This window comes from Borostomias antarcticus, assembly GCF_949987555.1.
Source record: "Borostomias antarcticus genome assembly, chromosome: 1".
NCBI classification, from domain to species: domain Eukaryota; kingdom Metazoa; phylum Chordata; class Actinopteri; order Stomiiformes; family Stomiidae; genus Borostomias; species Borostomias antarcticus.
This window is the reverse complement of record NC_140234.1, coordinates 50,103,173-50,130,968: the sequence shown is the minus strand read 5'-3', so window position 1 is coordinate 50,130,968 and position 27,796 is coordinate 50,103,173. Positions and strand designations below refer to the sequence as shown.

The 27,796-nt window shown below is 42.9% G+C and overlaps 1 protein-coding gene across 1 annotated transcript in view; it reads left to right on the top strand.

The window, feature by feature from the left end:
- The window catches only part of slc36a4 (solute carrier family 36 member 4), a gene marked incomplete at its 3' end in the record, with an annotated part of 207,266 nt that overhangs the window by 40,760 nt on the left and 138,710 nt on the right, over window positions 1-27,796 (top strand). The window contains exon 9 of the mRNA XM_084436094.1: window positions 18,450-18,548. Within this exon, the coding sequence (XP_084292220.1) occupies window positions 18,450-18,548 (99 nt within the window). The remainder of the gene's footprint in view (window positions 1-18,449; window positions 18,549-27,796) is intronic.

The window sequence follows — 27,796 nt, the reverse complement described above, 5'->3', positions numbered from 1 at the left end:
CGCAAATGTTCACTTGATATTGTCATTGTTGGGGGCTCGATCCCATCACCATGATCATTATTGAATTACTTGTCAATCCCATCTGAAAAACAATTTACCCATTTAGTTTCAGGCTACAGAATATTTTAAATTCACACATTACATATCACCCTATCACCCTGTTCCTAGCTGTCCTCCATTTTACATACTGGAGTAACCTGGAGGGATGTTGGTGTGGAAGATGTGACGAGATTACGAAGTCAACTGTCAAACAGCCTCATGGCCATTGTCTAACAAACCAATGCCATCTGTTGCGTTCTGGTCTTGACACTGACAGAATAGGATGAGCGTTGCCATTCTATCAGTGCTGTGAAAATGTGCCCCCATGTGTTTGCTCTGCACATTGATGGGGCATTAAATGGAATATCAAGGCAAGTCACCTAGACCGACTATAAGATGTGTGAGAGTGAATTTATGCTGGTCATACTGGTCATTTGTGTATCCATATGTGCGTGCGTGCAAGTGTGCGTGCAGACTAGGGCCGCGTTTCCCAGAGGCATCGTAGCGCTATGTTCATCGTAAAATAGGTCGTAAGGTCCCTCTTTAGGTCACATGTCGTTTCCCCGAGCCTCCTTAGGCTAAGGTATACCAGCTCTTCCCAAGGTACTTCGCAAATCGACCTTCTGTACCTTCTGAAGATGCATTGTAAGCTCTCCCTTGAACTGACACACTGTTTCCCAGAGCCTCCTTAGCCAAGGTATACCTTAGCCAAGGGATACTTTCTTAAGGGCGGTCTGAACCCATCGTAAGCTGTGCCTTAGCGATGCGCTCCGTTGATCATGTTATAGTTTTAGCCCGATTAGAGCAAAATTATACTTTTAGAAAGGAGAGTTGCAGTCGCTCTGCACAACTATCTACCCTACCTGCGCAAATTACATTAGCGTACAATAAAAGGGAGAGTTGCAATATAGTGCACATCTATCTACCCTACCTGCGCAAAGTACGTCATTAGTGTTCAATAAAAGGAGAGTTGCAATATAGCGCACATCTGTCTACCCTACCTGCGCGTAGCCTACATAACACGTCACAGGAATGTTGTCTTTTAAAATTGTATTGAGACAAATAAAATATAAATAAATATAAATTCAACACCTTATGTAAAGGAGCAACATTTTCTTATGTAAAGGAGCAATTTGATGGCATGGCTTTTCTGGCTATCTGTAGGCTACCCCACCACTATATAGGATACCAACAGATATTAGGCAAACTGATTAATCCAATGAGGCCTTCTAGACCCATAGTAAGGTAGACACAGGTAATTAATCAAGGTCCCCGTCTATTTAGTGTGTCACAGCCAACTCGTGCTTCGTGTAGGCCTATACATCATGGCTGCATTAAAACCATATTGTGTTTAATTCATGAGTAGCGTATTGTGTCATCTAGGAAATTTTGAAATGCCTATAAGCATTACCTACCTGACAGGATGCACTACCCATGAATTGAACATAACATAATGGGTGGTACATCTTCCTGAGGAGGTAGGCTATAGACTATGCCAGCTTTTCAGAACACCGGGTGAACAAAATCAGTCACTCATTTAGCTATCATCATCATCATCATCATTAGCCATCATCATTATAATTTTTTTTCCTGGGCTTTCAAGAAGTCCCAGAATAGGCATATGTCCCAATAAATGCTCTTTATTTTATATTTTGTAGACTATAATGTATGAATTGGAACTATCAAGGGGTCTCGCCTTGACACTTAAATAGATTAGCAGATGAGCTTTAGTAGGCATACAGATAGCTTCCTTTTTGTTAATATTAGATTGGGGTAAATTCAAAATGATTATGAGCGCTTTAAAACGTCATCAACAGGGGACAGCTTACGATGTACCTTAGAATGAACTTCAGGCGCCCACGAGGGGATAGTCTGAGAAATACTCATAGGAAAAACTGTCCCTTCGCCAAGGTACATCGTATCTGGGAAACGCAGCCTAGGTTGGTTGCTCTGATTGGCTGAGCTTTACTCTCTGTCTTTTTATGTGTGAGTGGGAAAACGTATGTCTCTTAGCGGCCACCACTGGTTTCCGGTGAAATATTTGCCATGGTGTTGACAGTGCTTGTGTCTGCCTGGAATATTATGCCCCCGGCCAGTACATACTCTCTCCAAAAGATTACACTCCCTCTATATTTGTTACACTGTGAAAGAGTAGTTACTGCTGGTCCTTCTGTGAAGAACAGCTTCTGTGAAGGTACCTGTAAGGACAGATAGAGAGCCATTACTTGGCCACTGCTGGTTACGATTAAAGATATAGAGCATTAGAGAATGTCAGTGCATGTGCATCCTGTTTTAAAGGACCATTCCTTTCTAAATATGATTTGATCTCCTTAAACTAGTTACCCAACGTATATCACATTACAACAATCCATTTTCCGAAGCAAAGCTCACGTTAAAATATATTTGCATTTTCGCATTTTACTTACATTTCAAAAGTTGGACGTGGTGCTTTAAAACATATTTTTAAATTGTTCCCTCGTTGCGCTGACAAACTCGCCCCAGTTAGTTTCAAATAATTTTCAGTAGCTTTGATTGCGGTAATGTGATATACGTTGGGTGACTAGTTTTAGGAGATCAAATCATATTTAGACCAGTATGGTCCTTTAAGAGTGAGGAGCAAGACCAACTTTTAATAGGTTGTATACTTGGATAATTTCCAATGTCATGTTAAGTACTATAACCGTGCACATCAGAGTGACAGCCGATGTAATTGTTCTTGGCGTGTGGCACTTTGCTCTGTGCCCTGATGATTACAGTTTCAGAGAGCGACCTTCTCTCTGCACTTAGTGGTAGGAGTCCCGCAGAGGTTTATGGGAGGATTGTAAGAGAGTTGTAAGAGGGTTGTGAGAAAGCTGATCGAGGATGTGACTTCAGAAGTGTCACTTGAGAATAGGTTGTGTTGGACCTTGTGGCATGTGCATGTGGCACTGTAGCACATCTCTTCTTTGTTAATCAGTGTGTGTTTGTGTATATATGTGTATGTACATGTTTGGGGGGGGGGGGGGGCTATTTCTGAGTTTCTGTATGGATAGCCCAGTGTCTGTGTGGGTTTGCATCAACATGACGACACCAGTGGTCAGTGGCGAGGGGGCAGTGCTGCGACGACCGTGGCTTCTAGGGGGCGGGTCTGACGGGGGGCTTCGGTGTTCACGATGCCCTTGTAAACCCTCCTCATCAATCACTCAGATGGATTATGATTTAAATGGATTAACCTCTCCTCATGGGAGTACAAGGCAGCATCCCTAATTCCAGTCATGTGTGACAGTCCCAGCAAGCTATTTTAGCATAGATTAACAAACATCGCTATAAAAGATGGAAACATCATTAGTGGTGCACATGTTTGCTGTGCCCTTGTTCTTCATGAAAAAGGTGAGAACAAATGAGAATGGATTTCCATGTAAAAAAAAACAATTTCTGCTACTAAACATCAGATCAGCATTTTTGTCCGATGAAGACTGAATAGAGTTTTGACCCATAGAAAACACACTGTTTTGAACGTGCACTTTTTTCTATTGGAATCGTAACTTAATTGATTTAAAAATGTATGTTTTAGGAATTGATTCCAAAGAACCAGAATAAATACAAACATCTCTGGGGTCCAACAGTTTTAATATCCCCTGCCCCCCCCCAATAACCCATTTAGGGTATGTAAATTAAACTCGGATCCTTCCATTTTGTTTGCTTGCTTTCCATTTCTCAGTCTGTCAGGAGAAATGTGGTCTTAACACTAGAACCGCCGCGGCTCACTATATACCTATATCGGCCAGTAGCCGTTCAATGGACGTACTGTACCGTAAGAACGCATCGTTTTTTATGCTATATTGTCTTAGGATTGTACTGTACAACTCAAGGCTTAATGTTGTCCTTTCATACTACTCAGATGACTATATGGCAATAAAATAACACAACAAAATGTTATTTTTGCACTTTAACAAGAATAGTATAGCCTACACTTCACAAAAGGTAAAGAATCGATGAAACGGCTACAAGAACTAGGGATGGCCGGACGATGCCTTAGGAAGCTTTGGGGCTTCTTCCTGATTGTGTTGGGAAAAGAGCCGAAGCTCCGATGCATTGAAAACGGAGAGCACAGTGACATCTGGTGGTTTGCAGAAATCATAGCAGCCATTGCAACTGTAGCTTAGTAGACTACTGCACACTACGTATGTTCATTGTGATCTTGTGAGAACCGTGTTCACTGTTTGAAAGTGCTGCAATAAATATTAGGGCTGGGACGCGATTAAAAAAATTAATCTAATTAATTACAGGCTTTGTAATTAATTAATCGCAATTAATCGCATTTTAATCGCACATCAATATTTTACCTGTGCAATCCAGTGAGCCAGAGAGTTTGTTAGTTTTTCAGACGTGGACTTACTTATCTTGGCTCTGAAACCAGTCATCTGATCGAGTGTGGGTTGGCTCGTTGTACTCCGAGTCGTTACTCCATCGTTAGATTCAACGCTAGCCGCAACATGTTTTGCGTTGAGGTGATATTTTAGGCTAGATGCGCTGCGGTGATACGCAAATTCTTTTTTGCACAATTTGCACAAAACAGTTTTTTTATCCACGCTTCCATCCATCCGTCTTTTATAAACAAACTTCCCATCCACGGGGCCAACCAAAGCGGTCTCATCTGCGTCTTCATTCATTTTTACGTGCAGCTCTTAGCAACTTAGCTGGGTTTGTTATGGTGGTCTGCCCGGTCTGACTTCTGTGTAACACTCTAGCATGCACGCTGCTTGGTGCACCGGTTCACCGGTCCGCCGAAACTCGTCCATGGAGAAACGTTCCGCGGTGCAAATATAAGTGCGATTAAAATGCGTTAATTTTTTTAACGCGATAATTTGTCTGTAATTAATTAATCGAAATAAACGCGTTAAAGTCCCGGCCTTAATAAATATATAATGTTATGTGAATATGCACACTTGGTGCTTCCATCATTGCAGAATCGCTTCCAAACAGATGTGCCACGCTGTCAGAGGTTGCGCCAACACTTTCAAAGCTTTGAAAGCTTTACCGGTACATCAATGACGTTTGAAGCAGCACCAAGCTTCAGACGTCATCAATCACGTGGTTATCGTTTTTCGACACAAGCTCTGGCACATTGTTTCGGCACAGTGCGCTTCACATTGAGGACCGAAGCCCCGAAGCTTCGGTGTCGTATGTCCCATCACTAACAAGAACAGCATTTTGGCCAATGATCGAAATAAAACTACTACCTACTGTACAGATGCAGCATAAAACGTAGATACATAATAATATCTAATTAAAAATTATCTAAGTTCATGTATGAGAACACATCGCTTTTACGGTAGGCTAGGCCTATGCGTCTTTTGATTGTACTGTACAACTCAAGCCTGAAAGTCCCAAGCCTTGAAGTCCTTTTATAGCCTACTAGGCTCCTCATTATTATCTAATTATCTAGTTGATATATGAATAAAACAATAAGCCGTTTTATTGGCTATGGGCTACTAGTTGTAGGCTATACACAAGTTGATGCGCTCTGCTCTTAGGCGCGGTTGAGGCAGCAGCTCAAATACACTTCGCACATCCTCTGCATCTTGGCAGTGCAACTTCCACAGACAGCTTTGGTGCACTTTGTGCATTGGTCACCATGCAGGTATTTTTTTTGGGGTGTTCTTCTGTGGACACTGGGAGGGGCACCGCCGGTGGCTGTTTGGACACCATCCACTCGGCATGCAGCTCTTCAGCCAACTGGAGGATAAAGTCGTGTCCGAGGAGGCTCTGCTCTATGCGTCTATACACCAGTCCCCAGCGAGTCCAAGCTCTCCCAATGAATAATACTTATTTCTAATAGACTACATAGCGTGAAACTGTGCATATAATAGGCTATACATAGCGCAAAACTGCGCATTCCCTATAGCCATTCATTGAACGGCTGGCGGCCGATATAGGTATAAATTAAAAAACATACACAATATTTTTTTATTTTAATGATCTTGAATATATTTAACAATAGGGGGTGCAACAGGACAACATTTTAGAAAAAGTAATTGACTGGCGGACTTACAATGTTTTATTGAAATATATAGTTATGTGCAAATGAACCCACAATCGTCCAATGGACGCCTTTGGCGGTTCTAGTGTTAAAATTAATTTTGTCTCTGAACAGCATCCGGTGTCTTCTCCACTAATGATAAAGTTGATGCTCTGAACCTGGGGCCCCTAAGGGCTTATTGTTTATTGTTTATTTAGGATCCCCATGACCTTAGTCATGACTACTCTTACTGAGGTCCTCTACAAAATATAATATTTTTTTCTTTATTTATCAGTTTTGGCACTTTTATTTATTTATTTATTTATTTATCAAGGTCCACTATTTGTCTCCCATGGGAGAAATGTATCTAATCCAAAGAACATTGTTGAAAAGAAAAGACAGTGTCAACATTTAATAAATTAATTGTTATCAAAGTCAATGTATAATTTGATTTAAGAAATTTTTTACAACTTTTGATTAAAAAAAAATAATTCTATGAATAATCGTGTTAAATAATCGTGATCTCAATATCAATCAAAATAATCGTGATTATGATTTTTGCCATAATCGAGCAGCCCTAACCCCTACACACCCACATCACACCCCTACCCACCCACATCACACCCCTACCCACCCACATCACACCCCTACCCACCCACATCACACCCCTACCCAACCCACATCACACCCCTACACACCCACATCACACCCCTACCCACCCACATCACACCCCTACCCAACCCACATCACACCCCTACCCACCCACATCACACCCCTACCCAACCCACATCATATCATAAAGTGATTTCTTTCTGTATAATCGCTGATCTCAATTTCTTTTTGAAAACCATTTTACTGGTAATCTGCGTTAGATGTAATGGCATTTTGTTCCAGTTTGACATAGCTCTATACATTACAGCTTTCTTTACTGCATTAGATTTAGGTAATGGAAGTGTTAAGCATTTCATAGCTGCATGTCTGGTATTATAATAGTGTTGATCATTAGCTCTTGATAACTGTGAATATAAACAGATAGGCTCTCTCAAGGTACAGATGTTTCTTAAAAACAGGATGATACTACAAGCCAGTCTGTCTTCCACCCTCATCCATGACAGCCTGGTATGCATCCCTTCCACACTGTCCCTCATTGCACCCTCATCCGTGACAGTGTAGTGGATTTTAAAGGATTTACCAAGATTCGTTCAAAAGGTTAAGTCTGATTTATTGTGAAACACAATACTTGCGCAAGGACTTCCTGCAAAACACAGCAAGGGTGGTTAAGTCAGAGAAGTGAAGTCAGTCACTTCTGGCTGTGGCTTATGTACAGTCCAAACAAAGGTACAGTGTTTCCAGGATGTGATTGGCTACTGCATTGTACATGAATGGCAGGCGTGGCCAAGAGTAAAGACATGTGACATGAGAAAACAAAGAAAACAAAAGGTCTGAATCAGGGCAGGAAGGACAAGGTGTGGCCTTTCTGACTTGGACAAAAGAGCGAGGCAGAGCTATGCAGAGTGTGTTTACAATTACAAAAAGGGGGGAGAGTTGGTGTTTTACATTAGACTGAAACTGGGGTTTTGCAGGGGACTTGGGGGGAGGTGATAAATTACAAAGACAAAGGCTTAAGGTGTTTGGATGTAAATTCCTGGACAATCCCTCATTTGTGCCTGAACAGGCACACAAAAATAAAATCCAAACACAGTGTAAACAGTCAGCTATGCTATACATGTGGAAAGGAAATAATCTCTCCACTAGGTGGAGAAAAAAAAAAAAAATCTCTTTTTTTTTTTTTTTTAATTATTTTCTCTCAACGTGCAAAATCACACACCAAAACCCCTTGCTTCAGAAATTTGACAGGAAACAAGATAAAAAAAAATGACATGATTATATACTATTTATAGTCTAAGAGTGGACAACCATTCACCAAAAAACAAACTTGATTTAACAAGGCAAAAAAAAGATAAAATGGTTACCAGTGTAAGAGGGGCAAAAAACCTCTTGGTCAATTTAGAGGAAAAACCCAAACTTATTTATCAACTCATGTTTCAACAATTGCAACTCTTGTAAACAAATATGATATTTTCCAGATTATTTCAAAGTTCATTCACTCTTGTGAATAATCGCATGTGATGTCCTATGGAACATAGATTCCATGTGTGCGTCTCTGAATGTTTAATGTAGGTTCCAGTGTGTGCGATCAGAGGTGCAGTCCGATTGCTCATCAGAGGAGAGGAGAGTGTGGCGGTGACTGTCTGTCAAGGTCACTCTTGTTCACAGTGTATCCCAACAGTCATTTAGGTGACACTTCTCTTTTGGGCAATAGAATGTCATTTGGGGAATGCAAGGCGTCTTCTCTTCTAGATCGCAACTTCAATGTCGCGTTGATTGAATCAGTTATGTTCAATGTTAGTGTGTGCAGGTGTGTGTGCGTGTGTGCATCTTGTGAGGAGGTGACCAGCAAGGTCATTTTTCCTCCGATTCCTCGTCAGAGGAGAGGACAGTGTGATGGCCCATGGTTTTGGCCTCTGAGCCCTCTGGTTCAGCTGCATTCTGATCTCCTGGTGTTTGCGATCCCCTGGTGGACCGTCCTCTGCTACTTTTGACAGCTATTCCACACAGGCCAGAATGCCATGGTCCTGATTGTTCCATCTTTGACGGGTAGGTTCACCCCGCTACATCTCTTTGACGGGTAGGTTCACCCCGCTACATCTCTTCTCTTCCATGTTTTCTGGCCTGTTCTCAGGCTGCTCATCTGCTCCTTGGTTTGGGACGCAACGGCGTCGAAGTTCTCTCAGCTACTCTGGCGGCCGTCTGCGTGGGGACGGCCCCAGGTCGCGGATCAGGACCCAACCCCCAGGAGAGATGTGATGCAGGAACCCCTCCTTAGCCTCAGGAAATGGCGGTCCTCACTCTGTTGGAGACATCTGTTAACATCCTCCGCCACCCCTGTTTTTGAAACATGATCTGGCCCGTGGGCTAGTTTGAAAGCATAATGAAAACATGAACGAGGTAGTACAGGTTTGTCATTAGGCCCTAGATACAGGTTAGTTTGGTGGTGGAAATGTGCACTTAGTCCTTCATTTCTTTTTCTCCGCAGGTGGAGCAGATGCTTGTAGGTCAGAAATGTAGGCTCTTGAACTGAACCCGGTCCATCCCTGTACTGCTCCACGTAGGGCCGGCCCGGGTCGTGCTGCTGGAGGGCTCACCTCGGCGCTCCCGCCTCCAGCACAGGCTGATGAAGTGCTCCGTCTGTGGATCCACAGATGAGAGAGACAAACAGAGACAAAACAGAGCAAAAGAGAGTCCTCTGGTCTGGTCTCCCTGTTCCCTTCTTTGGTCAGGAACGGTTATTCAACAGTCTGTAGGAGATACTCAGAAACATGGTTAAGCGCAAGCTCCTGCTTTGGGGAAAAAATGTTGTTATTCTGTCAGGAAAACTTAAACAGGGTGACTGTTCAAGTGTCATTTAGAGCCAGTCTGCAGTAGCCTACAGTGACATCAGGGGCAGCGTTAGAATGACTTCAACACGCCCAGTCCCCAGTCATGATCAAGGCAATTGGGTTTGGCTCTAGCATTTCTCTCACGATTTTATGAAAATAAAATAACCATATTCTCGTCCCAACAAAACAACACCCCCTAAGGGTGAAAGCAAAAATTTCCTGAAGTCAGGATAAAAATAGAGATGAGGCAAAGAAAATGACACTAAAATGAATTGGCTTCATTTACAATTAACTAATCAAAAAAACTCCATCAAAGCTTCATTTGTATAGCTAAAATTTGTATATCTAAAACCCTCCCTCTTCTGCATTTGAGGACAGAGTATTTGGGCACTGCTTCGGACAAAATGGTCTCTTCTCCGTTTCATACTTATCTGTCGCTCACAGTGAGTAGGTGACATGGCGTTGGTCTGCATCTCACGAACCCCAGATCGCCCATCTGTAGGGAAACAGGCCAGTAACCTCCATCTCCACCTCCGGTGTCCTGTGCCCGTCTCCTGGTTCGGCATTCACCCATCACTCCCGGAACGACAGTTGTCAACAGCAGGTTCCAATGTCCCCAGGAAGGCATGATCCAGGCTCCTCAAAGACCTGCCGCCCAGGGTCCATAGCACCTGAAAATTAAGACTCAAAACACAGACTGGGTTCAATAGCAGAGGAGAAGGCCTAGAGCCAACTCCTCAAAACACATTATCATTATATGAATGAAAATTCATACAGTAGAAATGCATAAAACGAACAGCTTATGGCCATTCATTGACTATTGAAACAAAACTCCTGAATCAAACACCTATTCAACCCTGTCAGACTTTTGAGTTCGCTCTACATCTATTTTATCCTGTTTATTTAACTCTTATCCATTAAAAACTCTCTATCTTGGCTAGTTTAAAATCACCCTTATGGGTTGTTCAAGGGAAGTCCAGCAGGTGGCGCTCGACTTCAAAATCGGAGGCTCTTCCTTCCGGCGCTTGAGTCTTTCGGACCTCCCATCCAGGGCGCAATCCCAGGCTAGACCCCGTTCCGTCCGAGGCCCCAAGCCAGGCTCCCCTGGAATGAGAGCTCAGCCTTCTGCTTCCCGGTGTCTTCTTTTCAAAGCCCACCGATCACAGAAGCACTACTCGCCTACTGACGCATTCGCTTTTGGCTTGTAGTGGCCTGACTGTACATTGAGCCGAGCGCGGCGGCCATCTCAGGTCTTACTGCCCTATGCGACCCGACCGGCCGGTGACCCAGTCGATAGCGATCCCGGACACCGTAGTGATTGTTAGTCACCCAGCTCAGAACCGACGGTCTGATCCTAATTCCACTTGTGCTATGAATATTAGAACTTTGACCGTTTTCACCAGCCTTGCCTATTCACAGAGGTCGTCTCTAACGCCCCTCTGCTTAGGTGTGGACTGTCGTCCACGTACCACACAGTGCCAACCCCTTAACGGCGACACAGTGCTGACTAGACGGTACCAGAGCAGTATGTTAATTCATACTTCCTCAGACACGGGGGCCTTCAGTCACCTCCCCAGCACTATATGTCAATTTAACGTGCCCTTTGGGACCTTGCGGCCCCGCCCCCGTCTGTTACAGGCTAGGTCCAGGGGTGCCCACTCCCCCTCCCTAACCTGTTCGGACAAATACCTCGTAGAAAGAAGGGGCGTGGCTAATGGCGCAACAAGTCGAGGGGGGAATCTAATTTTAAATCAGAGTTATTCTGCTGGGGAAATGGTGGAGAGACTGTTTGCTGAATCTCCTTATCTTTCCTTCCTGACCTAAAAAAAAAACTCTCTCGTGCTACTCTCCCAAATCTCAAAAACAGACCAGTCTAGAGAATTAACAGGCTTTTCCCTTAACCCTCTAGCTGAGCCCGAATCTTATAATTTAACACTAAAATGTCAGATGTGGATGTAAGAAATCGAAAATGCTTTAGCACATAACGAAAATCTGCCAACAAACGCTCGCAGAATAATGCTTGAGCGCAACAATCTCCTCAGGCTAGACACGTTTAGCAGTAGAATCCTGTTACCTCCTCTAGCATATTGTTATTAGCCGGGGTTACAGGGACACCTAGTGGTGCTCCCAAAATGTTGCATGTATGACCCGGAAGTTGTCTTTGGCAGCGCGGGGAAATTTAAAGAAACAAATCCCAAATAACACGACGCAGCCTAAAAACCCCAAAACAGCAACGAAAGGAACCCTTGTGGTTAACTCACGGCGGGAAAAAATACAATTTCGAAAGAAACACACATTAAGACATTAAATTCGCTTAGTACTCACTCAGTCAGCGAAGTGCTTTGTTCTCTTCTGGCTCAATGGCGGAACACCGCGATAGCGGAGTTTTCCTTATCTCCTAGGCAACCAGCTAGCTAGCCTACTGGGAATCTAGCAGAATTTTAACAGTCTAAAAAGGGTACAAAACAATACTTTACCTGGATCCATGGCGCGCATAACAAACAATAATCAAGAGCCGAGGCTCAAACAGTGAACACATAAGACGACCAACCCCCCCCGTGCACATGCAAGAGAGAACGTAGCAGACACACGGGAACGCAAACAAAGGATGACCAAACGACGACCAAAACCGACTAATATACGACTTAACACACAAACATGAAACAAAGCCCACGTTTACAACAAACACTCTCGGCTGCACTAGCAATTTGGTCCAGGCTAAACCATGATGTCTAGATCCTACCAAATATGTACAGCCCCTCTGGTCAAAATCTCTACCAGAAAACGCGGATTGCAAAACTCTCAATTCCGCCCTGTAGCTACATCTCCATTGAGCAAAACTCTCTCAACGTGCTCGCGGTTAAAACTCTCCGCGACCGGCCAAAAGGAAACCTGTTCTGTGCCAAACTCTCACTTGAACAGCTGATACCCTCGTAACGAAACAAGGACGAAGTCAAAAGACAATACGATATAAAATCTATTGCTGTTCACATCTCCTTAGATAGTTACTTACTAAATACCCACGCTGGGGTTTTCCGTTTTCAAACAATCCAGACCAACAAGCTGAACCAAATCAAGGCAAATACAACTCAGAACCACAAGAGGGTTCGTTTAAACGTACCTGTGCGCTTCAAGAATCCAGTGGAAGAACTGAGGAAATAATCTCGGCTGGCGCTCTAGCGCAAGAGAGAAAATTGATTTTCCAAGCCCATATGGACCGACACGTCTGCCGATCAGTTCATCCACTGGAATCCCGGCAACACGCAGGTAGTCCTCCCAGATCATCCCCGTCGCCAAACTGTAGTGGATTTTAAAGGATTTACCAAGATTCGTTCAAAAGGTTAAGTCTGATTTATTGTGAAACACAATACTTGCGCAAGGACTTCCTGCAAAACACAGCAAGGGTGGTTAAGTCAGAGAAGTGAAGTCAGTCACTTCTGGCTGTGGCTTATGTACAGTCCAAACAAAGGTACAGTGTTTCCAGGATGTGATTGGCTACTGCATTGTACATGAATGGCAGGCGTGGCCAAGAGTAAAGACATGTGACATGAGAAAACAAAGAAAACAAAAGGTCTGAATCAGGGCAGGAAGGACAAGGTGTGGCCTTTCTGACTTGGACAAAAGAGCGAGGCAGAGCTATGCAGAGTGTGTTTACAATTACAAAAAGGGGGGAGAGTTGGTGTTTTACATTAGACTGAAACTGGGGTTTTGCAGGGGACTTGGGGGGAGGTGATAAATTACAAAGACAAAGGCTTAAGGTGTTTGGATGTAAATTCCTGGACAACAGCCTGGTATGCATCCCTTCCATACTGTCCCTCATTGAACAGTGGCTGCGGTTACATGATGGCTTTTCATTCTGAATGAAAGTTTTTTACTGCGAGTTTACATGGGAAATAGTCATTCCGGATGAGGGTTTACACACTTTTAAAAGCATTTATTCGGGTCGGCGTAAGATTTGAGGCTGGGAAGGCTTCTGATCGGACATCTACGTGTTTACGAATATGTTTGTATTCATTCATGTTGTACTCTTGTTTAAGGGTTTTCCAGCGGTTGTGAACTTGTTTGGCGTCTCTGTCGTCTAACCCATCTTCTTTAATTTGTTCAGCAACCCTTTGATAAATCTCCGTGTTCTTAGGCCTATATTTTCGACCATCCACTCGTGTCATTATTTTTTAAATCTTCTAAAGTAGATAATAGAAATAAGGTTTCCGCTCGGGACCATCTCTTGCTCTTTGAGGCTGCCATGTAGGCTACGTAATCGCGCCAGAAGGGCAAGGAAACGAGTTTTCGCAGAAAGACCGGAATTAATTTTAATACGATTAAGGGTATACATGTACGAAAAATTCTTTCAATCGGATTGAGAATCGGACCACACCAGCCCCTTACATCGGATTAGATTTTCAATCGTATTGGCCATTTTCATTCCGATTTAGGTGTTTACATGATCACTTTTAATAGGATTGGGCTTTCATTCCGAATGAAAAGGGAATTAAACTGTCCATGTAAACACAGCCAGTGAAGGGCCAGGCGGGCAGCTCTGTTCTGAGTGAGTTGGATCTTGTTAAGCTCTTGTTTTGAGGCACTGGACCAGACTGCTGGACAGTAATCCAGGTGGAATAATACAAGGGATTGTATTACTTGTACCATTGTCTTTTCTGTTAAGAAGTAGGCACACCTTATGATGACTGAAATGCCTCTGCTCATTTTGGAAACCAGATAATTAATATGAGTTGACCATGAAAGTGTTTCATCAAGCTGACACCCAATAATTTAGACTCTCTAACCTGTTCTATAACTGTTCCTTGTAAGGATAGCCTTAGCTTCTGGTCTGTTCTTAAAGCATGCAATTTTAGAGTCTTAATTTTTGAGACTTCAACTTCAGCCTCCTTTGAGAAACCCAATCAGATACCAGCATCAACTCACTTTGAAGGATGTTAAGTGCCACCGTCTTGTCTGCTGATGCATACATGGTGGTATCATCAGCATACATGACCATAGATGCATTTTTAATACACATGGCAGATCGTTTGTAAATGTGCTGTATTGTAGAGGGCCTAGACAGCTCCCCTGTGGAATTCCACACTGTAGTGATTTAAGGTTCAAGTTCAAGTTCACTTTATTTGTTGTCCCCATAGGGCGATTTTGTTTACAGCACACGGAAATCATACATAATCACAGTTAAAAACAGCATAAAAGGAACAGATTGACAATGAGAGTGAATATCATTTACCGTGACAGGTAACAAACTCAACCATTAACTCATAAATAAAAGGAATAGAGGCTGGCCAGCAAGAATAAATAAGTGCTTGATGTACAGTGTAGATAGATAGACAGGGTGCTATTCCCTCTTCCTCTCAGCAGCATTCAAAGCTCTGATGGAGACAGGCACGAAGGAGTACTTATATCTATTTTTTTCGTCACGGGGGCCAGAAAGCGAGAGCTGGATGGAAGCAGTTTGTACACAGAGCTGAGAGGATGAAAAGTGTCCATGCAAATGGAATTGGCTTTCTTGAGCACCTGCAGTTCAAAAATCTGATCAAGGCCATTAAACTTTGCTCCGGCTATTCTTGAAGCCACCTCTACTATCCTCCCAAGGGAATTCTTATTCTTGACACAGAGGTTACTGTACCAACAAATAATAGAAAAGGAAATAATAGATTCAATAAAAGCGCAGTAGTACAATTTCATCAAAGTCCTATCGACCTGAAATCTGGCCAGCTTCCTTAGACAGTATAGGCATTGCTGACCTTTCTTACATAGCATTTCACAGCTTAGATCAAACTTCCGTTTGCTGTCAATTATGGTACCAAGATATTTGTAATTAGTCACCAGATGAACTGGCTGACCGAGGACAACACTACACTCAGGAATAGGAGATGGACGTCTGTAGTCGATGCAGATCTCCTTTGTCTTAGAAACATTGAGTTGAAAGGCTTCATTGCACCAGGACAGGAAGTCATCAAGAACTTGGCCATGAGCAACTTCATCATCGCCAAGCAAGCTGACGATGACGGAATCATCAGCATACTTGACGATGAATCTGTTGGCATGACGGCTAAAACAATCATTTGTGTATACGATGTAAAGAAAAGCAGATAGAACACAGCCCTGAGGTGAGCCTGTGGAGGACATTAGAAGGCTAGACAGTGTGTCAATGACTCTCACCTGTTGTGATCTATTTGTAAGAAAGTCAAGGATCCATCCCACAAGACATGCATTTAAACCAAATAAATGAACACATTTTTCAACCAGGACATGCGGCTGGATCATATTGAACGCTGATGAAAAATCAATGAAGAGCAGCCTAGCATGGTTCTTATTACCTTCTAAGTGCTTAAAGAGAAGGTTGAGCAAGGCAGCAGTTGCGTCCTGCACGCCTGTTGGCTCTGTATGCAAATTGAAAAGGGTCTAACAGGCTTTCAGTTTTTGCTATGAGCTCTGTTTTAACTAGCCTTTCAAATTGTTTCATAACCAGCGAGGTTAGGGCGACAGGCCGGAAATCGTTCAGAGAGTTAGGTCTGGTTGTCTTGACAACGGACACCACAATTGACTGTTTCCATAAAGATGGCACCTTCTGCTGGGCAAGGGACAAATTAAAAATGTAGATAAAATTGGGGGCTAGCTGCTCAGCACAGGCTTTTAGCATGCGACCACCAATTCTATCGGGGCCGGAGCTTTTCTTGGGTTTACTCCCTTTGAAACACCTGATTACATCCTGCATAGGGTTGCAAAGGGGTGGAAAATGTCCGGTAAATTTAGATCTAGATCTTGCAGCATGATCTTGGTTAAAACAACCTCATTTAAAATGATGAATGATGAATTTCAACCCTGTTTTGTGCCTTTCCTCCATGTCATGTGCAGTGCATTCTTCCATCACATGCACAGCTAATTCCTAGCATCCTGCACACTATGAGGGCTGCAGAATCCATTAAAGTTCTACTCACAAATAGATTAAGCAAAACAAAAATCTTTTAAATTAGAAATGTTTGCCTGCATGTCTGCTACAAAGCAAAATGTTTATATTTATGTATGTTTATGACATGGTAAATACAGTTGGTATAAATAACCCCAAAATTCCCAGTTAATTCCCATAAATTCCGATGGAAAGTTTCCAACATTGAATATTCCCGGAATTTAGCAACCCTAATTCTGCACATCAAAGAATGGATCAGTAGGAGGACTCAACAGGAGACTCTTCTTGATCTCAGCGTGTTTGCTACTAAAATCATGTGTATCAAATCTAACATAAAAATCGTTAAAACCATGTGCAAGCTCTGTCAGATTTATATCCATTGAGTTGAACTTTTTTCCTACCACACTCTTTGATCCTTGTCATCATCTTCATACTATCCCAGGCGGAGCCTAGGTTGTTCATTTGGAGCTGAGACTCAACTTTTTCGTTGTAGTTCTTTTTGCAGGACCTGATTTCCTTCTTGATTTCCTTTTGCAAGTAACACATCTCTAAACTATTACCTTCCTTGAAGGCTTTATTCTTTCTATACTGTACAAAAGCCTTTTAAGTGACTTGGAAACCCATGGCTTATTATTAGGATAGGCTTTAACAGTTTTCACAGTATACGTAGGACCCAACTGCTCACTACATCAGTCAGGTCATCAATGTCCTCTGAAGATTCCTTGAACATATCCCAGTCCGTAGCCTCAAGGCAACCCTACAGAGTGAGGCAGGCATTCTCGTTCCAGTCTTTCACACAAAAGTTCTGTACTTTACCTCGCTTCAGTACTGTGCGATATACAGGGATAAGCTGAATACAATTATGGTCAGACGAGCCCAAGGGCGGGAGTGGGATGGACTTATATGCATCCTTCACGTTGCCATAACATAGGTCTATCGTTTTGTTAAGTCTGGTAGAACATGTAACGTATTCATAGAAGTCTCCCAGGGTTTTTTTCAGAGAGCATGTATCAGCTTCTCGTCTGAATTTTCCTTTTCTGTGGGCCCGTTTGATCTGGACTGAGTCAGCCTCCATTTTCAGCGTGGTGGTTAACAGCTCACGCACCTTTTTTCTGTCTCAGTCCTTGATTCATCTGCATGATCGAGGCTATTCCATCAATTATGATGTTGTTCCTTCGACTTTGGTTCTCCAGATAATCCAGTTGCTCAAGAATGGCATCAGACTGGAGTGGAGTGAAGTTATTTCACCACTTTGTCTAAGTCCTTAAGAGCATTTTTATCCACAGCTTGTGCTGCTTTTATTTCATCAATGTCTTTCTGAGAGTATTTCAGACTACTGCACATGTCCTGGAACTCTCTCACAATTTCATGAATCCTTTTGTTGGTTGACTCAAGGATCATTTGTGTGAAGCCCCTAAAAGACACCTCCTCTCTTTTGAACACCTCCTCATAACGACTCTTTTGTTGATCCAGCATTTCTTTGAGAGTGTCCATAGTTTCAAGATCAGGTTCAGCTTCAGGCAAGTTCGTAGTATTCTTGAGAGATGTCATCATTCAATACCTTGTGGTACCGTAGCTTGGCTGGTAGCCTGGCCTGGTGATAGCTTGGCTGGTAGCTGGGCCTGGTGGTATTTTGCCTTGTAACTTGGCTGGTAGCCGAGCCTGGTGGTAGCTTGGCTGGAAGCCTTGCCTGGTGGTAGTTTGGCTGTAGCTTGGTGGTTGGATCTTGTGTTTGGTCCGGTTTCAGCTACTTAATACACTCTTAGTGATAAATCTCACATTATGTGCTATCATAATCGATTTAACCATCCACTGATTATGTTTTGGAGGACAAAATACTAAGGATTCTGAGGATTTTTGACGGATTCTCTCAAGGCTGATCTAGACAGCTCTGATCCCCTCGGTAGTCTCACTGTGTCATGTGTGGTTGAACACATTCAGCTATAGCTAGCTAGCTATAGCTCTAAATCACACAGTGCCCCTGTTGTCCTAAACATGTGTACCTCTCTATTGTCTTCCCTCTCTGTCTCTCTCTCTCTCTCACACACTCTGACAGGATTTAGGAGACATTCAGCGACTTCCCCTCACCTCCCCTTTGGCTAAATTCCCCTTCTTCTTCGGAACAGCCATCTTCGCCTTCGAAGGCATCGGAGTGGTAAGTCTCGCCCCACAACTGTCACCCAGAGATGGATTACAGACCGGGCTAATGTGGCCGACTACCAGAGGCCCCGGGCTTTTCGCGGCAGTTCGCGAAGCCCATCAACAATCTTTATTTTTTATTTTTTTTATGTGCATTCTATAGGGCCCTCTGACAACCAGGGCCCCTGGCTCTCTATAGAGCCCTCTGACTACTAGGACCCCCAGCCACACGGGTAGTTGAAGGTCCGGGGGCATATTCTAGTCAGAGTGCCTGAGATTGTGGCCCTGGTAGTATGAGGGTCCTGTAGAGGGCCAGGTGCCCCCAGAGGGCTTTATAGGAGGGCTGGGGGCCCTGGTAGTCATAGGGCCCTATAGGAGGGCCGGGGGTGTTGGTAGTCAGAGGGCTTTATAGGAGGGCAGGGGGCCCTGGTAGTCAGAGGACTCTAGTGCTCCTAGCCCTCCTAAAAAGCCCTCTGACCTCTCTCAGTTGTGCACAATGTCTCCAAGCTGTCTACAGCGTTGACGGGTCCAGCCCCAGACTGTCCACCATAGCAATAAAGTGTTCAGCTTAGAATGGATCAAACTTTGCCAATAGCTCTAGGATGCCCATAAAATTTCCATTGTGATGTGAACCCCGGTAGCTCATCATCCCCCCTGAAAGCAAGTCCTCTCTCCCCTAAAAATTGTATCACGGCCACAACTCTTCTTAAAACATCCCTCCATTAGTGCCTGTCTCCATCAATTTGTTTAACTTGCTTAGCCGGCCTGAGCTTAGTTGTTTGGTGATATGACAATATCAAGTTTGTAGGAGAACACCTGATTACCTTGTTACCATTATGTCAAGCCAAGAGGCAACGTTTATTCAGTATCTTGTTAGCAACCAAAAATATTGTAAAACAGTTAGCGCATCCTCCTTTTTCTCTTGGTGTTGTATAATAGGCAATTACAAGCAAATATTAATACTAAATATGCTGTAAATATATCATGTAAATCCTGCATGACACAATGTCTACAGGTGCTTTCTGGACACATAGGCTGCGTACTGTAGGTGATTTATGATTTATGTTTACTTGACACAAGCAGTAGATTTTCTTGCAGTCACAGGGCTGTTACCTTCTTGTGTTTTGTACCGATAGTGTTGTTACTTTAAAAAACGAAAGTAGTGCAATGATTTTGATGCTGTAGCATAAATCCTGGTGGGAAATAATAACAATAATAATTTTAAAGAAAAATGCTTTGACCGTAGCGGGGGGCTGTCGCGGGGAGGAGGGTTGGGCCCTCTACGGATGCCCAGCCCAGGGGCCCACACACCCCATAATCCGTCAATGATGTCACCGCATTTGTTTACTTCTTTTTTGTAGTCAACTTCTGTTGTAATTGGTTTAAGGTTAGTGTTAGATTTGTGGAAGACACAGAGAGCTCTGAACAGAGTAAAAGCAAATCTCTGTTGAAGGTTAAAAATGTTTACTCCTGCAAGCTTTTGCTAAACCAGCCCCTAGTTGGGCCTGATGATTCAATGACTGACTCTGTGAATGGAGATGTGGATGCTGCCCTGGAGATAAGGCAGTGTATACACATAGGTGTGTGTGTGTGTGTATGTGTATGTGTATGTGTATGTGTGTGTGTGTGTGTGTGTGTGTGTGTGTGCGCGTGTGCGCACGCGCGCACATATGTATGTGTGTGTGCCCGCCATAGGCGGGATGATGTATGGGCTGTGACCAGGGCATATTGACTGAGGGGCACAGGAGCACTCACTCACTGTATCCCAGTTATTTATCAGGGGCAGAGATGCACAGAGAGAGAGAAAGAAAGAGAGAGAGGGGAGAAAGAAGCGGTTATCATCACCCCACGCACGTCATGGGGACAACACCTGGGCATGCTGGATAAGAACATCTTCTCCCTGTCCCAGCACCCAGAGAGAACGAGTAATGAGAAAAGATAGGGATAGATGGTGTGAAAGCAAACTAAAAAGACAGGGAGCGTGAGAGAAAAATAGACCTAGTGAGAGAGATAGAGGGAGAAAGAGCAAGAGAATGAAAAGAGGGGGAGAGAGAGAGAGAGAGAGAGAATGAGAACAATAAAGAATGGAAGTAGTGAGGCCTTCTCGATACCAGCTAGACTCCCATTTCCCCTCTCCTCTGGGCTAGGTATTAGGTTTTTGTGGTTTGCTGCTCATTGCTCTACACCAGCAGCGTCTGGCCATCTTGTATCTTGGAGATCTGTTCTGTGAAGGGAGCCAATCTCATATAGAAGGTGTGTTGAAGTGCTTAGATAGGGATAGATAGCCTGAGAGAAAGCTAAAAATGAGAAGTAGTGATAGAAAAAATAGACATGGTGGGAGAACTAGAAAGAGAACCGAGAGAAAGAGTGATATAATTAACAACCGAGAAAGAGAGAGAAAGAGAAAGAAGGAAAGCAGCTATCAGCTAGACTCTCCCATTTAGCCTTTTCTCAGAGCTCTCTCCTCCTCCTCCTCCTCCTCCCTCTCCCTCTCCCTATCGGAGCGATCCACAGCCATATGGGTTCCCTCAGTCACTGTGACAGTATAATTATCCGGTGGGGATGCGATCGGCACACCAATCCCGTCGGAAAAGCACCGGGGAGGGCGCCCGACACGAGTTTCACTGGGCCAATTGGGAATCACGGATTTGCTGGCGCAGCTACCGACAACAGCTCCTTGCTTAAAGAGCATATTGCAGGTTGGAGACCCCAGTGAGTCAATTTGTAGGAAAATTATGTAGGAATTAGATTTTAGATGTTTACAGGTTCCAAAACAAAAACACTTAAAATCATTACACAAACACTGTTTATACTATTGATACTGTGCAGGCCAAATCTGTTTTGATATAGGCTACTTCCCTCTCAAGCGCTGGCGTTAATGACTGGAGCATATCCAGTTTTGTGTCATATGCCAATCTAACTGAAGACGTGGCCTTCAATTTTGCATGATTTATGATTGTTTTGGAGGCAAGATCCGATGATTTGTATGTGCCTGTATGGGGTAGGCCTATATCTCATCATTTTGAAAATGCCTAGGCCAACACAGTACTTAACGCACGCTAACGCAGCCCAAAAGAGAGGTTTAAAAACCTTGGAACCACATCTGGTTAATTTTATTCCCTCGTCAGACAACTTGGCTCACTGTTCAACGATTGCGAACGGCGAATAGGCTGCTTGCTGTTGATGTTTTGTGCTTACATAGAGAGCATAGGCCTGTTGTGGTATTTCACATGCCTCTGTAATATGATCTTTAGAAACGTCTTTAGACACGAAATAGCTTCCTCACTTGCTCCAGCACGCATACACACAGCGTGCTGGAGCAACGATTGCGCGCTGTGCGCATTAGTGCTGGAGCAAGTGAGGAAGCTATTTCGTTTCGAAAGACGTTTCTAAAGATCATGGCATGTGAAAACCACAACAGTTATGCTCTATGTAAGCACAACTAGCGATTCATCAAGACAGATTGATGAAAACAACCGTTTTGCGGCAGAAAATAGATTTTTAGAAACTGCATTCTCAGTGCCCCCACCACCGCCATTACATGGATATACTGGCTCGCGCTGGATTTTACATTTCTTCTACATGCCTCCGAACTACACCAAAGTGATCTTGGTGAGTCAAACGTCTTATAATATGTCGTAAATAAGGTCCAGGTTGTCAAAAATGAGCATTGTCCTTTAAAGTTTTTTTTGCTGTCCAGCCAAATCTATTGTAGGCAGGATATTGAAAATTTGGCAATTATTTTTTTTTCTATGAAGTAATTTATCTACATAAAAATAATTAGTTCAAACTTGACCTTTGACCCTTATTTGGAAGTTACTGTACTCTGCCTTTGCATTGCCTGCAAATAATACGGAGTCATGCCAAGGCAAAAGGCAGTAACTTCCATTTGATCAATCAATTGGTTGATGATCACTATACAAAATCAGTATATGATAATAATGATACCATCTGCATACAATCTACTGATCATGGCACAATTAGGCTTGATGTAATATAAACATACGTATAATATAATGTAAATGAGTATGAATTCATGTGTATTTGAAGGCATTACAAACTCGCACATCATTAGGTCATATTTATTATATTATGACAGGGGTGCCCACACTGTCGTGGAGATCTAGTCACTGGATGAATTATAATTATTATATATATATATATATATATATATATATATATATATGTTACGGTCAATGTGAGAAAACGGGGAATGTGAGCTTTTCCCGGTTATTGCGCACATTCCCCGACCTCGCGGGGAATGTAGGAGAAACATGTGCGTTTCTCACATCTCCCGGGAAATGTTTACAATTCCCGACCTTGCGGTAAAGTCCAGCCGTATGCAAAACCTCTGCGCAGCCGGGTGGTGGGAGAGGGCTCGTGCGCTTAGAACGAGAGGCGCTTGACATTTTGCCCATGGTTTTCGAATACATAGCATCAATTGCATTAATGGAAACATTAAATTGGGTCTAATTATACATGTGTTGAAAGTTAAGATAATTAGCCTACAAGCCGCGAGGCTACGCAACACAATAAGCAAAACAATCTCACTGTTTCACTTGTCCCACTCATCTGTTTCACTCGCCCCGCACGGCAGGGACAAGAGAACCAATGCACATCTTCTGTTCTCGGCCGTCTTGAATTGAACTGTTACACCACAGAACGAAACTTACAACTAATAGGTTAGTAAAGGACATGGACAAGTTGTTGTTGTAATCTCCATCTTTATTAATTTCTGTGTAAATCTGATCAAACCAAAAAGTGTTTCATTCGTCCCGGTCCTCCCCTACAGTTAATAACAGTCTGTGGTCTACCTTGAACAGTAATATAGCCTATGCTGCACACAGTGTAAGTAGTATTAGGAGGATACACTGGTGATCAAGTTAACAAACGCAAAAGGAACATTGCAACAACAGGAAGGTGGGAACCTCCAAAGGAACCCTACACGTTAGCTAGCCGAAAGACAGACGAAAAGAGAATTTCTCACAGGTGTGTGCCAGTAACGTTAGCCCAACTACCGTGGGTGCCTCTTATGGTGCACGCCCTTTGAGGCGTCACATAAGCCCTCTCCCACCACCCGGCTGCGCAGAAGTTTTGCATACGGTTGCGCTTTCCTAGATTTACCGCAAGGTCGGGAATTGTAAGCATTTCCCGGTTAATGTGCACAATCTCCGACCGTACGGGAGATGTGAGAAATACTAACCAATTTCTCACATCTCCCGCAAGGTCGGGGAATGTGCACATTACCCGGGAGATGTGAGAAACGCACATGTTTCTCCTACATTCCCCGACCTCGCGGTGCAATAACCGGGAATAGCTCACATTCCCAGTTTTCTCACATTGACCGTAACATATATATATATATATATATATATATAATTATTTAACCTGCTGTAAAGGTGGTTAAATACCTTGTGGAAACCATTCCAGAGAATGGCTGTGACCACAGCATTATGAAGATCGAAAGAAAAAAAGAGATATCAATTCATAGCGAACGCGATTGGATGTTGTTGTTTTTTTGACATCACAAACATCAACATCCATTCGGTCAACAAACACACGTTCTTACATGTGGAGGATAACTTTTTGCAAACAATGTTAGACAATGTTGAATGCAAGGATTACAACCAACGAAAGGATAGTGGACTCAGACTCGCGTTTGGATTAATGTCAGTAGGATAACCTGTCAGCCTGTCAAGAAAGAATAATGGATTTAACGTTTTGAATGCACCGTAGGCTACTCAAAACAGCTGTGGATATAATTTGTCGGCGTTAGCAATATATTTGATCAGGTTAAAGAAAAGGTAGGCAATGTTTATTTTTACTTAGGCCTAATTGTGAATCATTTGTGCTGAACATGCATATTGCGTGCGTGCGTGTGTATGATTAGGCTAGGAGATGTCTCACTCGCACTCGCGCCTGTCCTAGAAAGTTTCTCACACTGTTGGGCTATCACAGTCCGCCAAGTTTGTTTCGCTGTCGAGCTGACAAAAAATTCAAATTCAAATTCAAAAAAATAATTAATTGCTTATGATTTACGATCACTTACTTACATTGCTTCTTTCCAATGCTTTGTTTGCATTGTTCTGATCGCATATGGGAGCAGTGTTGTTTCTCAAGTTATAGCTAAGGTGTGTGTCAGAAATGCTTCGGTGACAGATATTATACAAATATAGAACCGTAACATGAGCGCAGTAAACAGTAGGCTAACTCCACGTTGATGCACAGCAAAACCAAGGCAGAGTAGCCTACCGTATCTCAAATCGAACGTTCAAGAGTGCCAAGAAGCCATGGCAAAGAACCGTAACTGAAGTTACGTTCTTCTGCCTTGGCTTCTGTAGCGCTTTTGGAAGTTAAGGTAAAGTGAATCCACTATTTTCTTGAAAAAACAACACAATTGACTCAAGATACTTGAAAAACTAATTTTCGACAAAAAATAAGTTACGGTCTTTTGGCTTTGTAGGGCAGTATAGCTCAAACTCATAAATCATAACAATTTGTTGTTAGGCTTGCGTTATGTGTGCATTACGCTGTTAGCTTATGTGAAGACAGCATTACGCCGGCTAACTATCTTTCAGATGAAACACATTAGGATAGCTGTGTGAATGGTTTACCACAACAAAAATGTCAGGATATATTTGCCTTTTCTAGTTAATGTAAGTTTGCTGCAGTACAGTATGTGCTATGGCAGATAGCTTATTCTGGATTCAGCAGTTCGCCATGTCCATAGACGTCCATGGCTGCGACAGCCTGCAGGGTCGGGGACTCCCCTATGCTTTATCATCGCTGAAATATGAAAACATATGTAAAAATGTATTAATTAATTAATTAAATAGATTTTTGGCGTGCAGCTTAGAAAGACACATTTTTTCACCATATTTCTGCCCTTGGTGTCTGTAAAGATGGATTTTTTTCAGATTTTATTTTTTAAGTTTGCCTAATCATGAGACCAAAAATTTAAATTCATATGCAATATGCTCTTTAACGTGGGGCCGTCCAACCTTCCCTTACAGGAAGGTCCTATCATTTAGCAGAGGTTCTGCAACCAATAGCCTATGCATAGATTATTTTAGACCAGTTCACTTTATGCATGGCTGTTCATAGTGTCTAGTATATGTGTCCACTTCCACTTTTATCATTTGTTGACAAGCTCATTTGATATTTATTGATGTTTTATGACTAATGAAGACAGTATTTCTTACATTTGAAAATAGTCAATAACAGTGATGTTTACATTAATGAGTATATAATGCATATTTCTAATCCAGCCATATACTATTCGTCTACAGTATATGGCCACCTAATCAGCAACATCTTTCCACTGTAACATTACATACAGTTGTGCTCAAAAGTTTACATTCACTTGTAAAGAACATGTATGTCATGGCAGTCTTGAGTTTCCAATAATTTCTACAACTCTTATTTTTCTGTTATAGAGTGATTGGGGCACATACTACTTTGTCAAAAAAAACAAAACAAACATGATTCAAAAGAGTGTGGCTTGAAAGTGGTTAGAGATAGAGACTCACTGTAAATGAGAGAAATGTTGAGAATGACCCAAAGTTTATGTTGGGTCTAAATCTATCCAACTAATTTGCATATTATGATGTCATAGGGTTGGGGCCATCTTGAATTATGCAATTTTTTTAGGAAATATGGGATATTTTTTAATCAATGTGAACTTATTTCAACATATTTCCCCACCTCTGTCCATTTGTTTTGTTATCCAAATATCAAATGAACAGGAAAACAGTAAATGGTAAGCCAACAGTAGTAAACAAACTAATTACTATGCCACATACAGTAGTAGCATCACTCACGTAAACAGAAGGCGTCTCTTAGCCGCAGAGGCCTGTGTACCTATCTATCCAGTGTACCTATCTATCCAGGTGACACTGTTTATAGTTTTTTTTATAGAGTGTGGTACCTCTCATTGCAAGGCACAGCACACAGAGCCACCCCACACTGACTGCACCTGTATCTTGTCTGACAACGGCTTTTAGGGCGGGTGCGATCAGAGCACACTGCACAATCTGGGCGATCGTCAGTATTGCGCAGCCAATGGCGTCCTGTAAGCCTCAGTGGCATTTCCCCCCCCTCTGCTGAAAGCCTTCCCTGTTTTTTGCCTTCTCTCTTTGAGAAGCCCTCAAGCAAAGTGGTGATGACATCCTGCACAAAGACCTTCAGTGGCTTGTGTAGAGCGACAGTAGATGATGTGGGCATTGACCATACATATGCTCAGAATGGCATTGAATATACAGCTATACCACTTCCTCGAGTGGTGGGGAAAGAGATGGAGTGGTGGGGTTTTCATCCTCTGATCTGCTGTGTCTACTTCCTCGATGAATGAGTTGTATCTATCCACACACAGAGGTCTGTTGATGTCACGAAAACCACTCTGTGTGTTCGAATTCGTTTCCGAACTTTGCTCAAGGGCAACACTGTCTTCATCAGGTCTCTTGGCATACCTCGCCTTTTGCTATTTACCGTCCCACACAAACCAGTGTCATTATTGGCCAGCTCCTCTGCTATGCCCGGTGACGTATAGTAGCTGTCCATGTACACCTCGTGCCCTTTCCCTGTGTGTTGGGCCATCAGCTGACGAACGATGAGATGTGTGGCACCTAATTCAGCAACAGCATCATCCACATTCTGGCCAGTGTACATGGACCACTGCAGAACATAGCCTGAGTTGGCCTCATTCAACACAAATGCTTTGTAACCATATTTGTCTGGCTTGTTGGGATTACATTGTCTCAAGGTGGACCTTCCCTTGAAAGCTATTGTCATCTCATCCAGTGAGAGTTCTTTGTGTGGACCATAGACCTCTGAAAAACGTGGAATGATCATATTGATTATTGGCCGCACCTTGAATAGTCTGTCATGGCCCTGCTGTCCCCTCTCAACATACTCATCACTGTTTACAAAATGCAGAAGTGACAGGATGATTTCAAATCTGTTCCTAGACATCACTTTGCCAAATCCAGGTGTAGAAGTTGGCCAAAATTGTGCCCAGTAATCCTCAATCTCTGATTTCTCTACCAGCCCCATGGACAAATGCAGTGACATGAAGGCTTTCATTTCGGGGACAGTCACATCATACCACTCATGAAATCTAGAATGTTCCTTCAGTTGATGAGAGCCTAAAAACTGATGGGCATATCGATTTGTTACTGCCGTTATAAGATCCCAGGATTTCCTCAGTGAGAAAGAGGGGCAGAAAGTCAAAGGGCTCGGAATCATTGTTGATCTCTTTGCAACCAC